This window comes from Apostichopus japonicus, chromosome 12 (genome assembly GCF_037975245.1).
Source record: "Apostichopus japonicus isolate 1M-3 chromosome 12, ASM3797524v1, whole genome shotgun sequence".
In the NCBI taxonomy this organism is placed as follows: Eukaryota; Metazoa; Echinodermata; class Holothuroidea; order Aspidochirotida; family Stichopodidae; genus Apostichopus; species Apostichopus japonicus.
Window position 1 is genome coordinate 13,489,275 of NC_092572.1, and position 17,730 is coordinate 13,507,004.

A 17,730-nucleotide genomic window follows, 5' to 3' on the forward strand; every position below is an offset into this window, starting at 1 on the left:
CTTGTTGCGTGATGGTGTTTCTCGGCAGCTTGATATAGTTTATGTTGAATAGTCTGGTATTGTCCTGAAAAGTAAAGAAAATTACTTTATAAAAATAAATGTAAAAGTAACCTTCAGTGAGTGAGCATATTCGACCCATGTGAGCAAGTCAACTGTCAACCCATGTGACTTCAAAGTGCTTTCGCTAAGTAGATTAACTAAGATTAATTCGAGGAACCTCAAAGTCAGAGGTTAAATAGGTACAATGCTTTCACTGTATTGGTTTTAATATCTCCAAACTGATGTCTGTGGGCATTACATTTTAGACCGGTATTGATAATATAAACACAGTATAGTCGTTGCTGACGTAGATTCGAAATAATAAAACTAGTGGGTGCTTGTGAGAGTGTCGAAGGTTCCATTACTGTTACCAAGCTATCACGCAAACTTGTTCTACTCCACTGTACACCATATGCATTACCATCAAAGATACTTTCCAGTTTTGTAAAATATATGTTTACGGTTCCTCCGATACTTTTCTTGGGGCTTTTGTACGAAATGTTTTCAACAAGAGTAGTTGAAACATTTTTACTTACGCTGCATAAAACATTGGAGGGTTCTTCCAAGTTCCACTTTTGAGGTCCAAGAATTTTTCGTCCCTAAAGTCATCCCAAGAACGTCTACTTGAAACTGCAAAATAAATGCATCGAGATCAATCTGAGATTTCATTCTGCATGGCTGCTTTCAATAACACACAAAGTTAAAATCACTTGTTTTGTATATGGTGTTCATTATCTTCGACAGTGTAAACGATACTTATTAAGTTTAGTTTTAGCAAAAATTGAGATCATATCACTAATAAATTACATGAAAGAGCAAAACCGATGCTGAGGAAAAGATTGAAAAGCCATAATCTAATGTTGTATTTAATTGTATAAGCAATAATTATTCCTGTCGAAAATTATAACACTCACTACAGATCTGCAGCTTTGGTTCCATTTGCGTTTGAAAAAGAGTTGTATACATACTTTGAGTTAAGATATAGCAACATCTACAGCGGGTGAAAAATTGATGCATAAATACTGCAAATGTCGGGGATAAAATTAGATTTATGTTACAAAGTAAAGAGGCAACGGTTTCAGCTTTCCGAATTAAACATCTGGATTATTTATATTGTAACATATTTCACATAACATATATGACTTACACGTATACCAGTCATTTACCTTTACAAATACAAAAACAATGAATGCATAATCGTCTTTTGAGGTGATGGCGAATGCAGAACAATTGTTTACAAATTATATTATATTTGCTCTTCAAACTAAGCCGCAAGCGTTATTGAATTCCTCACCCACTCTCGGCATACACTACTCTCGGTCTACAAGAATTAATAGTTTTCAAAGATTTCGTTTGCCTTCATCGTAAGAGCAAACACATTAGCACAAGAAAACACACAATTAACGTATGGTAATTGTAATAATTTACTTACTTTGTATACTTGTTAAAGCTTCTTTGTCTTGGTATTGGTCACCAACCTTTACAGGAACATTGTATCCTACAAATCTACAAAACAAAATGATAATAAACGAGAATAACAATCTCTATATATAGAATCTTGTTTACCGGATACTGAAAATACCAATGAAGTTTTGATTCAGCATCTGGCTACTGTGTACCTGTGGTTTTTATGGGACGGAAATTACAATAATTATTACTCCAATCAGTTGTCGTCTTATTCCAGTGGCAGATATTATTGCTATTGTTTGAGATGTAGATTTTCTACTCTGTAAGCTGAAAATCTCATATCAAGATTTCGTTCTTAACGTTAGTTGTGATTGCTTGAATGTTGGCTATTTTCTCGGAGAAACTAATGCTTCCTTTCTCTATTATGGGAATCAAAGTAGGTGGTCTGTTCAGGTGTCATCATGGCAAAACAATTCTAAAGCTACACATTTTGAGTAACTTTGATAATGTTTTTAATTTTTCCTTGTAGGGATACATTTAGAAATGTTTGGTTAGTGACAGATTTCGTTCTTAACGTTAGTTGTGGTTGCTTAAATGTTGGCATTTTCTCGGAGAAACCAAGGCTTCATTTCTATATTAAGGGAATCAAAGTAGGTGGTCTGTTCAGGTGTCATCATGGCAAAACAATTCAAAAGCTACACATTTTAGTTACTTTGATAATTTTTTTAATGTTTCCTTGTAGGGATACATTTAGAAATGTTTGGTTTGTGACAGATGTTATTATCATTTATAATTACATCACTATGCAACTGCTTTGAAAGAATAATATGTTTCTCATTTGTGAAAAGGTTTTATATTAGAAAGGAAGTATAACAAAATCAATATCAATATCAATGGTGACATTGCTATATTTGATGTAGCTAAATACATTAATTTAAGAGCTTCATGTTTTACTAAAATGTGTCAACGATAAAAAACACTAATAGAATGTGGCTGTAATCCAGGCTGGTGGAAAATTCACTTGACCGATAAACACGCATGGGGAGTTTCCCTTTTAGAATGATTATTAAGTTATTACTAAAGTCCTCAAATAAATACCGAATCTTTGCTGTGACATTTCTTTTCGCCCACTGTACGATCTTCATTAGTAAACCATCCTTTTGTTCCAGATTGATGTGATTTAACTCGATGATTTCAATCTCAGGCAACTCCAATTGAAGCAGAAAATCCAATGGGCAGTCTGCACCGAATGACATAGCTGCAAATTTTACCTGCGAAATAGATGAGATAAGACATGAGTTAATCTGTCCTTCTTTCTTATGGTCGTAAATATCGAAACTGATAGCAATAAAATGATTAAAATAAGTGTTTACCCAATGTGTCATTATCGTGGTATAGCTTAGTGCATTTTATGTTATGGAATGGGCCATTTGATGACAAAAAAAAGAGAGTTTATAACGAATGTGACTTATCAGGGTCAATTTAAGAGAATAAACATTCCTCGCTATGTCTTTGGGTATGAAATAAATTTTCACTTTGTAACTGTTTGAAATACTGCATTCATATGAAAAAGTATCTGTTTGTACGAAGGAGTTGTCGGCGTGTAACAAAGAGCGTTTAATCGTACGAATTAATGATTAATTGGTAAGACCGGGTTAGTTTGTACAAAGACTGTAATAAAATCTAAGAGTTATATTATAATTTCTAGTAGCATGATGTGTAATGTATTCCATAAATATTTAGTAAATTAATATTTTAGACAAGTCTTGTTATAATGAAAATTGTTTACTATGGTTGTGCTTCTATTGTATTATTATTCTCAAACTGATGCTAAATTGTATAACGCTGATAAATCCCCCACACTGTCTTTCTTCCTATAATAGTTGTGAAAATATATTTCGCTTGAGTGTTCAGAATCAATCGACAGATTACAGACGATTACAAAATCACTAATGTTTTATACAGTTTGCTACAAATTAGGAACGCTATGGGCGTTTGGAGACTTGTTTGTGACTGATAAAACATGGGTTAAGAAGATAGCAAAGCCGTTACTCACATTCGAGCGTAAACACTTTCCAATGAAGAGTTTGAATGAATTTTGATGATATCGCTCATCTAATCGCACAACTTTCATGGCAATATGCGACGTGTTCTTCAGCAGAAGGGAAAACTGTTTGACAGAATCTTCATTATTTTTCATATCAAGAATATCCTCATCGTTTTCCGATTCGTAGATGCAATCTGCTAACGTATTCCAGCGTCTAGTTTCTAATAGGTGTTTCAATGTTTCATCTCTCATTTTATTAGATATGCCGCATATGAACCGCAATATTCGGGAGATTCTAATATTTTCTTCTGTCTTGTTGGCTTCTAATGCGCTCAAGAATTTCTTTGAAGCGACTAAATCCCCTGAAACAATGTATTCTGCAATACAAAACTCTTGAATATAATCATGAGAGAACATATTGTAGTCACATTGTGACACGCCAACATTCTGCAACGATTTGATAGGTTTTATATATCCAATTGATTTAGCCATTTCTATTCTATGAGCTTGAAGACGTGTTTCGTTAAGATCAAAGTTTTTAATCGATTCATTGATATCATAATTTAAAGATGCTTTTGCGAGTTCCATTCGTAACGGTGGTAGCGCACTTAGAATAGCTTCGTTACCGTGCTTCTCCAGGAAGCTTCTGTCGAGGCAAGTTATGACTGAGCTAACTAATGAAGACATTTTGTTGATATTCAGCTCAAAGAATGACACTTTGATGTTTAGTAGCTTTGATACTATGATATGAATAAACATAACAATAAACAACGGCGTGTCCTTAAAGTCTGTTACTAAATCATTTTGATTTAAAGTATAAATTGTTTTTTCTCTTAAGTCTGCATATATTTCATCCTTTCCTTGCTCCTTTTGTTTACTTCGTGCTGCATTGGCTAAACAATCGTTATGAAGCGTTTTCGTTTGACATGGTTTGATGCGTTTGTAATACTCAATTGTTTTACCGACGTATGTTTCAATCTCTTCTGTATTGAATCCTAACATCTCGACTTTAACGTATACGTGTTCGTAAATGCATTTTGACTGATCTATCTTTCGTGACGTAACCCACAACCTCAAATCCGGGTATTGATTCAAATTGGACTCGTTCAATAAACGTTTTAATGAAATATCACTAGGTGAGACATCAGGTGGGGTATTTTCGTGTTGGCTTATTTCGTCTAACCCATCCAGCAGTAGATGACATTTCCTTTTCAGTATAATGTCACACAGTTGTTCAATTGGTATGTTAACATCTCCAGGTAAAGTTTCATGTAATTGTTTCCCAATACCGGCATTAATGTCGATTCCTGTCAGTGGCAGAATAAAAAGCATTTCTTTTTTCTTTTCATTAAGTTCCTTCTTTGACCACTGACATGCTAGATACTGACAAAGTGTTGTCTTCCCATGGCCAATGTCTGCAATAAACAATGCCCTCTTAATGTTTTGAGAGTACTTTGGATCGAGCAAGGAATTGCTTGTTTTGATTTCTGTGGGGCTTTCCGGATAAGTAACATTAAAAATAGCTTCGGCGTAGAGCTCATCGATCAGAACCTTCTTTCCCCATGGTACTGGTTTTATATAGCTCATCGACAGATATTGATATTGAAGATGATTCATCAACTTGTCCATTTGTTCTTAAAACAAGAAGAGTCACAAAAGAATAGTTTAGTCTGAAGTTTTATAAACATTCTTGGGCAAAGAATAAGTGTGAACAGAATAAATTTGGTTACAAATAAATAAATTTGTTTATAACTTTATTCATTTTTGAAAAGAGGATTTGAGTTATTTATGTAACATCATTTTCATATTTATACTTGAGTTTTGTGTCATTTTCTTAAAGGGACAATTCCCTAGTGTTGCTTCCTTTGTCTTTACATGTCAGGAGAAAATAAAGTTGTCAAGACTGAATAATACACTACATCATTACCTTCTGATAAAGGCGATGAATGTGTAAGAAGGGGTTCTGTTGCACTCTGTGAAAGATAATAACATGACAGTTAAATGTTAATGATTAAAAATTGACATGTCGCATAAGAAATAGCGATTCGTGTACTTGAATATTTAGCAATACAAAGTTACATTCGACGAGACGCAATTACCATTTTCGAGGAATATAATGCAAACAATATGTGATCAACACGTAGATATTCTAAAAGAGCTAAATAACATCTCAATTATGCAATGGCAACAAGTTAAATTTGACATTATTTGTATTGATAAATTTATCAGCAATTGCTACCGTAATTATTATTTGGTGTATAATATAAGTCAAACATTGTTATAAAGCAATATTTCCAAAACTCAAGGAACGCTTTAAGAAAGTCTGAAATATCATAATATGAATAATTAGTACTATTTATACTGAACATACCAATTCGGTGTCATTCCCTTGATGTTCGTTTTTGGAGTTGTCCTTCCTTACTAAAACAATTGTTAACAAATTGTTTCAAAAAAACGTTTTTAAAATTGAAAGAAAAAAAAAGAAATTCATGAAATTCGATTTCAGAAAAGGTTGATACTGTTGAGCTACGTTTAAACGATGTACAATATAAATATGTCATCAGTAATGCGTTGGTTCTGCTAATATTTTAATCTACTCACTATTCTAGGACGTCAACCTATCCTCATAATATTCGGGGTACAAGTGTACATAAATTATATTTAACCCATTCTTAAGATAATATTAAAACTATACCATATAACATATACACAATTACTCAAATCATAGCAGAACATCTAATGATATGATTTCATTGTCTGACATGCTAAAATGTTGATCTGCTGATTAAACCTGCTTCAAACAGAGAATTAACAGTTATGGGGATATCTCTATCTCAAGGCAATTCTTAAATGTCAAGGTAGCGAACAATTAAAAAAAGTGATCAAAACCACCAATAATCATCCGTATGGTAGTACGCAGTCAAATAATCTAGAAAACCAAGCGCAATGGGTAAGTGACGAAGCAAGGAGCGGCTCTAATGGGCACACAATCTCCAGATTACTATAAGTATCGTTCTTCAGTGGCTGGCCAAGAAACGTTTTGAAATTTGAACCAATGAACAGTGTGACAATTTTATTTAATGGTTTTAAAGACGTGGAAAGTATATGAGATTGTGTACACTGTTATTGGATATGTGTTTACAAGGTAGCTAGATTTTCAGATAGCTATTGACCTCTGCTAGAGATTTTGGAGCACATCAATAGATGTCAGTAAGCTACATTTTTTTTCATATTCGAAAGCACACTGAACATACATAACAAACTGCTTCAACTCATGAACATGGAAATTGATCGAATCCTTAGGAATTTAAGCCTGTGTGCCGCCGAGTGCCAAGGATGACAACTAGGACCTTTTATAGTAGAAGAGTCGGTACCAGTTCCACGAATACTACTGAAACTCGACCCATTGCAGAATGCGCGCGATCCCCGATCCCACGTTTTGGTTCATATGGCATTGTGTCATGCCTTTAAATATATTGGTTCCTTCTGTGGAACTAAGACAAATCGTCTTTTCTCGTGTTTTGAAGGCCTGTTAGTACAGCGAAAGGCTTGGAACATCGGCATTTTCACAGTACTGGCAGCGTGGGGATAGCGTATGCTCAGCTGTGTTTACAGAAAAAAAGATGAACGGATGACGTCACACTGCAGGACTTATGAAAACGTCATGAGTCGGTTTCGAACGTATACGTCGTTGTAACTGATAACGAATTTGCATCAGTTTGCCATCGTAGATCAATGATATGGATTCTAAGTTACCAGTGTGGTATTTCGATATTGTTTTAGATGCTCACAACAGTTTCTATAACCAATCGGATTATTATTTTAAAGCAGTCAGTTTAATCATTTCAAACGTTCACTATAATGTACTGGCTAACCAGATGTTCATTAAGAATATTGTTCTTTCTTCAACGTTAACTTCTAAATATACAGAAAATTTTACTTTCGTACAGTCTCCTCAGCTTATTACTCTAATTATAATCAATCGTCCGAGCACCACACCTAACCCTTACAAATCGTAAACGACTGTATTGCCGTAATGGTTTTATTAATGAAACACGGTTATTTTTTTATTTCAGTGTTTCACTTAGTTCGATCATGTTTTTAACATAAAACTAAACACAACCAGATCGCAATCTACCCATATGACCTACATAATAGTTAGCAATAATTCGCGAAAACAGCAGGCCTTAACACATGTTAACCCTAACTTGATTATGTGGGTTCTGCGTACTCTTTGTCAAAGCGAATTCTGAGTAAGACATAAAAATGCCATATTCAAATGTAAGAGAGCTAACTAGTTACCATCCATCTCTTTATGAAGCTCATATCACATTGTGAGAAATGTAGGTTACACTTTTAATAGTTTTTCCATGGTAGAAATTTTGTATAGGGAATGCGCTGGAATTGAGAAAAGCTGAAAGGATTTTTTTTGTATGCAGTTATTAGCTTTGCTTCTCTGAGATATAGTCTCTGACTAAAGCCTAGTGTCAGTTTAATTATCTAAGAGTTAGTTAGTTATAATATGTACACTTGTGATCTTAGTGTACTAGTTTATAGTCATTGGATATTAAGATATCGAAAGCGCAATTGATATATTTAAATATAAATTTACTGCCATGTCGTTAGTCCCACTTCTTTTTCGAGCAACCAATTTATCTGATATGTTTGGTATTAAGGAAATATGATAGTAACACATAGTTGACATAACCATACAAAACGTTCCGTTTTTAGCGGATGTTTTGAACGCTTCAGACGACAGTATATGAAGTTCTTATTAGTAATCAGAAGACGTGCATAATGCTAAAAGACAGTCCAAATGAATCTGACATTTTCTTCATGCTATCGGAAAGATATTAGTTTCAGTATGATATTTAGAATATCTTTGTGACACTTTCATTTACTACGTCTCCTACATGAAGGACATATACCACTTGAAAATCAGAATCAAATACTTACGATTCCTCTTAATAGCAAAGCAGATAACGACAAAGGTACAGAGAACTATTAGTGAAAGAGCGACGATCACGGCGAAAAGCCAGTGATCTTCAAAGAAAGTGAGCACACTGTGTTCCAAAGACACCGTAGGTGTTGCTGATACAAAGCATCGATCTGCATGAAACGAAAATAATTTGAGATATATTTAAGGTATATTTAGAGCCAATTTCATCACATTCCTAATAACCAGTTTATTATATCATATATATCTACATTTTAGTTATAATTGCTACAAAGAATTCCTAATCTTGCACGTTTATTTGATGTTTGTTAAATAAACAAGCAGTGTTATAATTCATTGAATGACAAAACAGTTGTTCATTTTCAAGAAATATGTACCAAAGTGAACTATTCAGGTAACATTTAGGTGTAAGACAAAGTAGTAATGGTAATGAAAACGTTGTGCAAGTTATATCACCGTTAAACTAATTGGGAACAACAAATTGGTTTCATAGATTTCAGCTTTAAGTGTTCACGCTTCACTTTCGTCATTTGAAGGTGCTCCCATTACATTGTTTAACTTTGACTAGTCATAGTATATCAATATTTCAATGCTTCACCGAAAATCTCCTTGCTACTAAAATATAACATGCAAGACTTACCAGAAGTAAGTTCCAAGATACTATCACTGACGCTGAAGTCATTCTCCCCAATGACCGTGCAACGTAGTCTGATAGTTGTATCGCAATTCGGTATAAGGACTACTATCATAGCTCGGCTATTCCATGTATCACTAGAGTTATCATATGTGACCCCCTCTTCTCTAAATAGAACAGTATAATTAACTACTGTTTCAAGTAATAAGCCAAGATTAACAAGTGGACGAGCGTTGTTGATGATACAAGTGACGTTATGGATCTCATTTGGAGCAGAAACACACTGACAGGAAGAGCAGTTTGTAATAGCCGGGCAACTTTGATGAGGCTGAACTGTAGGAGAAGGAAGTAAAAGTAGTGTCCGGTAGTATAATCGTTACTCTAATTTTAAGCAATGGAAAATATATAAATTGTTACTTTCCTACGAAAATGCCGCCGATGACCTGTTTTAAGTGACATTAGCCCTAAAATATTTGATGCGTGTGAAAAAGTTCTTTATTTTCAATACAAAAACAAATATGCGCAAACAACCAACAAATAAACAAAAATGGAAGTATTGATTTTACCACCATTCTTCAGCTTCCACTTTGGCCCTTTTTAGAAAACAAAATTGACTAAATTATGTGCATGTCTTTATACTTCTAACGCAAACGAAGATGGCATAAGATGAATACACAATGAACTACTGTGGGAACTCTGTGGCTACTCTTTAGTAACTTTTTGAAAAACTAAATAGTCATCATACTCACTGGCGGCATCTAACTGCACTATGTCTTCTACAAAGGCATCATCTGGATAAACACAAAGGATGGTATAATGACCATAGTCTTCAGTCTTTACGTCGTAAATTATCAAGGCGCCATTGTCATTGATGTCGTAATGTCCCTCTTCCAATGTAGGAACTGTCTTTTTTCCACCAACTATCTTCACAAGGGGAGTTGAAGAGGACGTCTTGTCTTTATACCAGTATACCTCATAGAAATTTTCCAAGTTGCAATCCATAGACACATTGTTACCTATGAGAGCGTAATTCCTTCTAGTGCATTGAATTGTGTTGCCTGAGGATAAAATCACCCAAAAAATGAGGCAGAATACAACTTAATGTTCCATATCGAATCGTAATCACAACACTCTCTGGAATTCATGTATTTTCAAAGGAAAGTACTTAAAAAGTATCTTTCTTTCTTTTTTTTTTCAATTATAAAAAAAGAAGAAGGTTGTTCCGCAAAGTTGTATAAATCATTGCAAACTTAATGAATAAAATGTTATGGACTACATAACACACATGTTTACAATTTTCCAACTCATCCATGAAATATACACCGAAAAATCCGAATTTTTCTTTTTAGCATTTAAATTTGTTACCGTAAAAGTCATTGTAAGTAAATATTTTCAAAATATTTCAAGGGGTCAAGTCGTCTCGAAGTACCGACATAAATCTATTTTCCAACAAAAGGTTCAAAGTATTTTTGACAAACAACGTGATTCACTGTAACGCGAGTAATGCTAACGGTAACGTACAAAGACAGGGATTATAGTGTTCAATATTACACTTAACTATTAAGGTCTAAGTCAAGGTAGGGTTTGTATAGGTTTATACATATGTTTATGACTTCTTAGTCATAAACTACAGTTTCAGCCTAGGCCTACTTCCACCAATTACCTAGGAAAGTCCAAAAGATCTTTCATAATAATTCCTAACGTGCAAATGTACTGCTGTAGATAATGAACGGTTGTCAAATAAGCAGTGATCCCTGGTTTTTAACTTAAATTTCACTTCTAGTGTAAAAAACAATTTGCATTGCAATGCGCATGCCTAACTTAATTTTCGGCAAAATTGGGGGCTTTTTGTTTTGCATTTAAAGGTCTAATGCATATGCGCTTAATGTAAAACTGACCCATACTATATTAAAATGATATTTTTAATAGTGCTTTGGAGGGGGTAAGGAGAAGATGTGACTTACATGACACCCCTGATACCAGCATACCAACTACAACATTCTGGCGGCATGGCTGTACTAAATCTGTAATGTGTATAGTCTATTTATAAGACAGCAAAGAGACTATCATAGCGCAAAACATGAATACTGTTTTTTTTCCCGGTTGAATCGAATTAAAACAATAAACAATATTGGCTATTGTTCTTTCTTTACACTTCTGATAGAGATTATAACAAAACAATACTTCTATTGGCCTTTTTGTATCCTAAATTTACGAGCAGTTTCTTACAGATAAAGAAAGGATCAATAGCCTACACCAAGCCCGACTTACATCTCGAACCATAATGTTTAGATAATAACTCACCTCACATACCTACACTGCAGTTAACAGAACAATATACATCAATGTATTTGGCTTTAGAGACATATATGAAGCTTATTAGTTCTGCCCCAAAGCACTGATGTATCTAAGTCATACACACACACACACAAAACGGTTACAATTAAAAACCTTGGTAATAAATTTAATGATCTATAATTATTATTATTTGTCATTTGAGTTGTATCTGGTTTGTTGTTTTAGCCAACTTTTCTGAAGTCATCTTAAAATAAAATGTAATGAAATTGAAGGACCACAAACTATTGAAGAGTGGCACTGCTAGATATAATCAATAAGTAATTTAAACTTTGAGAGGTTAGACAACTAACTACAAATCTACATTTAGTCGTCACAGTATACAAAACTTGTCAGATTCCAGTGAGAACAGTTCAGCTAAGATTGAAGTCTTACCAAGTGATGGTGCGGGTGATTTTGAATTTTATCCTGGAATGAGATGATGCTCTTCACAAAAATTAAGCTTAATCTAATATTTGCTTACAGTTTCATGTACACTGTTACAATGTAAGTACTATATATGTGGATTAGGAGGTTTGAGGATTGTTACGTCAAAATTATCACCAGTACCCCATGATGTAATCATAACAATCCAGACACTGTGGTTCTTGTAACACACAAATCTTGTAGTACATGGTGGTAGGCCTACAGTTGGTCTTCACCTTGTTGATTTTTGGTACTTCTCTTCATCAATCAAAGTAATATTCCAAACTGGCAGTTGTGAAGATTAAGGTCAAATTATGCGGTTTATGAAGTTAACTAGAGGGAAAATGCTTTTTTTTAAATTAACATTTGCAGAAGTCAGTAGTCAACAGAAGGTCATAGGGTACGTTCAGTGCCGAAGCTCCAGGATAATGATGCAAGTTGAAATATTTCTTATTCTCTCGTAACCACTTTTTAAATTACAAAAGCAATCTCAGAGACAAGAATTTATCTACAATTGAAGGTATTCCAAAGCCCAGAGGCTGTACTGCTTTCTTCAGTTCGCTTGTAACTATTGAACGTCAAGACATAATTACATTAGACAGATTCCAATTTAAATGCATTGTATATAAAACCTCCTATGATGGTCCAACGATAGCCTACTTTTATCCAATGAAGGGAAATTGGACGTGAGCGAAAGTTATTCAGTTTTGCTTGACGCCGCCATTATCAACAGGAGATATTCACACTCAATGTTGACGTTTGAAGAATACTTCAACGCATAGTACGTTATCAGCTATTGACGGTATAGGTAGCATTTCAAGGACTAATTGACAAGGACATATTGCCCAATCTTTTTCAGAACGGCGTCTTTTGCATCCATTTCCGGTTTCACTTTGTCGGCAAAATATGTCTCTCTCTAGATCACCCCCTCTCTAGCTTTTAGACTTATATTGCTACTTTTCGGCGGTATTACATCACTTTGATCTCGCTCTTAACCATTGCTCGCAATAGTATGTACGTTAATAAAACAATTGTCTGTCACATGTGATAAAACCCGCAAAAAATGGTTCCGTCTCCTTTATATATTAAAAACAAGGACCAGGAGTAAACTCGTTTACTTACAATAAATGATTTGATTATCTTTTAACGGAATTAATTCACATATTTTCTGTATTAAATATGCATCAAAAGTTAAGATTATTTGTAGCACAGTGTTAACCTTGCCTCAATGTCGATTGGTTTATCCATTGCACATCTTCAACGGAACATGAAACTGACTTGCAATCCAACCTTTTCAAAATGTTTGACTAACTGAAGGAAGTTTACGTAAAGATTATTTCATGAAAGAGCTGCTTATTTATCACATATAACTTTAGTGCAATGTTGCAGTTGCTACATATTTGGTACGTTGTCTTTCATTTACAACCTGGATACTACAGTATTTTAGTTCCCATTGATTCAGCTCCACCTGTCACACATTGTCAAAAATACACACCCTGCTAAATTATTCTTACAAGCCATTCATGAATATGTAATGTATAATACGTATTCTTGTTAGACAGTGTAATTTACATCAACTTATACAAAAATAATATATTACTAGGAACTTTATGACTCTGAAAGTCTCACCGAAATGCTATAAAGTTTCAACAGAGTCTTATAAATCAGAATTGAATGAAGCGTTATTCTGGAGTTACCCTGCCTATGTATTAGTTAAATCATGGGGGAATGTGCAACGGAACCTTCCAGAAACCGTCAGCTAAGCTTGTACTCCTCCTTCCGCACTAACCTTAAAATACTTTGACCTAATACAGAGGCCGCTTTTATTCCCCAAACTGCTTCAGGAGGAATGCCGCCGACAATTTCGATCCAGTGAAGGAATTTATTGACTGTAGGAACGTGCATATGTTACTCCAATGAGAGCCCCGAGTTCCTACAGGGATTTTAGTCTTAGCAAGTCCCTGGTTGTGCGTTTTGGTCCAATGGTTTTGAACGGTAATTTTTTTTTACGAATATTTTACCTGAAAAACGTAAGACTATGCCGATAGTGTTAAATACATTGCAAGTACAAAGACTGATAGTAGCATTGATGCAATGGAAACTATTCTGAAAAATAAATAGCAAATAATGTGGCAAAAAATATAAAAATACTGCATTATAAATTACGGGAAGACCCAAATAAAGCTGAAAACAATGTAACTTGATACAAACTTGATTTAAATTGCATCAAAAAGATGTATCAATCATGAACAGCAAATTAAAAAAAGTAAATATAATTCATATTTGTTACTGAAAGGACTACAGAAAATTTGTATCGGGACGTACATTTTCAGATAGAAAGACGATAATGTTGATCCTGAATGACATATTCCTTAGAAATAGTCAAAATTTAGAATGGAGAAGATTTTTGTTTTTGTAATAGATTTGAGATATTGATCTTTCCAAATCCCATTTTGAACCTTCCATGCTTCTTTGCAATTTGCATCTATTTACAATTCTTTCCTGAAATGCCAACGAACATGGTGTGAAGCTTTTGTCGACGATGTTGTAAACTAAGCATAAAATTGACAAATACATTGCCAAATCGAGTATAATTAAAGTGATCATAGCTCCCAATTTCAAGCAGATATTATGAATGATATGTACAGGGCTGCTAAAGTTTCGTTTTTGGAATGTATCATTTCATATTTACTGTAAAATTCTAAAGATGTTTGGAAGCATTACAGTTATAATAATTTTCCAAAATTCGGAGAAAGAAACGATGAATTACGCAGTTATTCATGTTTATAGAATAATATGTGTTCTTTATTGATAAAAACTGTGATAGATTATGTTCAACTCCACCCCCCCCCACTAATTTGTTTCCTTTCGGTATAATATTACGTAGGGTACCGGGCATGTTGAATTATTGTTAAATAATCCCAGAACTTAAGGATTCTTAGCATATCATACAAACAAACATAACAATAGACAATATGAATATAAGTAATTAATGTTAGAGCTATTCGTAATAAAGAAGGTACTGTTTCTACCAAAAACTGGAAGTTGCTTAGGAAATTATCCAGTGTTTGTGCAACATGAGTAAAAGTAGCTAGCGGTTAAATTAACCTCCAACGTCTAAGGTTTAAATTAACGAAGAATTATTACTTTTAACCTCAAGTGGACCTTGCTTTCAAAAATATCGCATGATGTTGCTGCTGGGCAGGTATAATAAAATTTCCTTGCTTCTGCAAGTAACATATCATAATATGTAACACAAAATATTGGTTAATTCTCTGAACTTTACCTCGCACTGCGAGCTATTTTACACAGTTCAGCATAAAAAGAATAATGGCGAAGAATGCAAAAAATATCTATCATACCAATACATTTTAGACCAACGAAAAGGTAGCCAATCTTATCTATTAACTGTTCTCATTACTTTATCTCGTGAGACTGTGTTGTCCTATATTTTAATGATGAGTAACTTGTGTTATCGTACTCGTCAAAATGTTAACACCTTTTCATAGTTTTAGATACAAGCATATGTGAAATAAATATATAAATGTGTGCTGATACAATATCAGTTGATACTACTTCAGATAAGCCAACGATATGCTTACTCTTCCGTCAAAGTCAGCCGTGAACAGTGCTTGACTTTCACTTGCACAAGCCATAATTGGTGCTTGAATACATTTGCACATATCATCATGTCATCGTTTTGGTTTAATACGTTGCTAAGTACACTAACGCTATGCCCAATATATGAAACGTTCAACAAGGAGGCTGCTCGTTGACATTACGTTGCCACAATCCGGATTGTATGTTACAGTATCTAGAGTTTTACGTCACAGATTCGTAGCCTATCGTCAGTAGGTTCCTGTATGTGCTTTTTGAAGACATTGTCAGTGTTCGTTTATTGTTGCAGTAGTTACTTCCTTGAGCCCTAAACCTGCCGTGTAAATATGATTTATCTATATATGAAATACGACGCATCAAACACAGGCATTGGAAGTCAAAGTTAAACAGACGTTTTCTATTTTCTGGGTCTAAATATTTTGTTATTTGCATCGAAAGCACTTTACTAGATTATCGACTAAAAGGTGTTTCCTTTGTAATGATTGTACATACCCGGAATTGATAGCAATAGAACAAAATGAAATCAATTCTACCAGAGCACAATCCGAGTTAAACGTTTACATTCATGATATAAATGAATTGTTTAGTACGCTAAGTATAAAGTCATATACTTACCCGCAGAAAATAAGCATATGACAAGCAAAGAAATTTCTAATATATGAGCAGCCATTTTGTCTCCGTCAAACTTGGTAGTAACAGCAAAGAACCTGGAAGACATAAACGGAATATAATAACCAACCTGCCCAAGAAATTCAGGCAAACATTAAAACATTATTTCATAAACAAAATTGCCAACATTGTTGTAGCTTTCAACTTCTTAGTCATTAATCTACGTAAAACTTACCAGTCGCAAGACTAGACGAGATGTTAATTCTTTAGTGTAGTAAATACCTGTTACTCTTGCGAGCGCATTTCCTTATTACACTGTATAGCACGGTTTGTGTTTTTACGATAAGGCTTAGCGTACGTGTACTTCAACCTTGTATAAATGTGTGCTGCTGTCATATGTAATAATTGTATTCATACCTAATCCTAGATGCCCTTTGGACGTGCTTAGTTTGTTTTTTTCAATAGTAATGGAATGATTTGTTTGGTTGGGAGCCAATGTACGTTTGAGAGTCACTGGTGGCATTTTACGAATGGATGCCATATCGTTACAGTGTATGGCGTTTCTAGGTTCCTCGTTGCCCTACTTTTTAAGCATAACAAAATTATATATTGACCATGATATGTTAATTTCCATACTGTGCTCTGGTATGGACTAAGTACATTACACGTCAACTTAGGGTATTTATATCAATATTTACTTATATTTAGTTGAGTTGAGTTATATAGTACGGGCGTAAAACATTGGTTTGCCGTACCTCTAATTGTAACATTGTTTGAACGCGTAGATAAAGCCGAGGTCACAAGAAGTTATAAGCTCCTTATCAACTCTAACGGGTGTTATCACCATCAGAGTACTCAGCAGTTAGTTCAAGTTTACTAATAGTAAATACCAAAACAATTTCGACTCATACCTCGTAAACGCTACACGAACGAATTGAATGTAACTTTACCGATATTGAACATGTTTTCACAACAATTGCACATGAAATATCCTTTTAAGGTAGCATCCTCTATATTCAAACCCAATGTTGATATACCACACATAGGTTCTATCAAATAAAGACCTTTTTTCTCAAAGATAAGCCGCCCTCGCGTTCGAACTAGACAGACCTTTCATTGTGAATTACTCCATGTTGAAAAAGTTAGGAGCCAGACACTACATTTCCGTTTAAGTACAGAGAATGCAAAATGGTTGTGTAAAATATTTGATTCATAGGCATAACGTATTATACAACAAAATATGTACAGGTACGAACAAATCGGAATTACTGATTAAAAGTCTATCTAATACAGAAATCCATCTCACACTTTTCTTACTTCCCCCACGCATGATTAAGGGAAATTATCAGGTGGCAGCTAGTGTCTACTCAATGGAGTCAAAGCATCTTCATCTCTGAAAAATTAAGATAACTTTATCAAGATAAATGAGTTTATGAACAGATATTGTGGATTTAAATATGCTGTAAAGTAGCATGTAATAAATTACTCCGGGTGATTAAGAATATGAATACAATTCAATAGATTGACCTTTTGCTTAATCCATGACACGAAACTGATATTAATTTGTATTTGCAGAAGTCGCATGATCTGCCGCAATACGGAGCTTTTCAGGTGGCATAAGACTTACTGAGAGAAGTATATATATATATATATATATAT

The 17,730-nt window shown here is 34.2% G+C and overlaps 1 protein-coding gene across 3 annotated transcripts; it reads right to left on the reverse strand.

The window, feature by feature from the left end:
• Window positions 1-3,400: 3,400 nt before the first annotated feature.
• Window positions 3,401-16,455, reverse strand: LOC139976846 (uncharacterized). 3 transcript variants are annotated; one of them, XM_071985673.1, is made up of 8 exons: window positions 16,354-16,455; window positions 16,078-16,169; window positions 9,834-10,142; window positions 9,091-9,417; window positions 8,450-8,602; window positions 5,865-5,923; window positions 5,421-5,466; window positions 3,401-5,127 (listed from the first exon to the last, which is right to left on the reverse strand). In XM_071985673.1, exons 2-8 carry the CDS (start codon window positions 16,130-16,132, stop codon window positions 3,416-3,418), a joined length of 2,661 nt encoding a protein of 886 aa, XP_071841774.1. In that variant the 5' UTR covers window positions 16,133-16,169; window positions 16,354-16,455; the 3' UTR covers window positions 3,401-3,415. The 3 variants fall into 3 exon arrangements, with proteins under 3 accessions (XP_071841774.1, XP_071841775.1, XP_071841773.1); XM_071985674.1 differs by having other exon boundaries at window positions 5,865-5,914; window positions 16,307-16,446; XM_071985672.1 differs by having other exon boundaries at window positions 16,307-16,446.
• Between the last annotated feature and the right edge of the window lie 1,275 nt (window positions 16,456-17,730).

Coding starts and splice junctions, on each gene's coding strand:
- LOC139976846 (XM_071985673.1), bottom strand. CDS start 16,132: ATGGCTGCTCATATATTAGAAATTTCTTTGCTTGTCATATGCTTATTT. Junction 10,143..16,077: donor CATATGCTTATTTTCTGCGG/GTAAGTATATGA, acceptor TTTTATCCTCAG/GCAACACAATTCAATGCACT. Junction 5,128..5,420: donor TTCATCGCCTTTATCAGAAG/GTAATGATGTAG, acceptor TCTTGTTTTAAG/AACAAATGGACAAGTTGATG.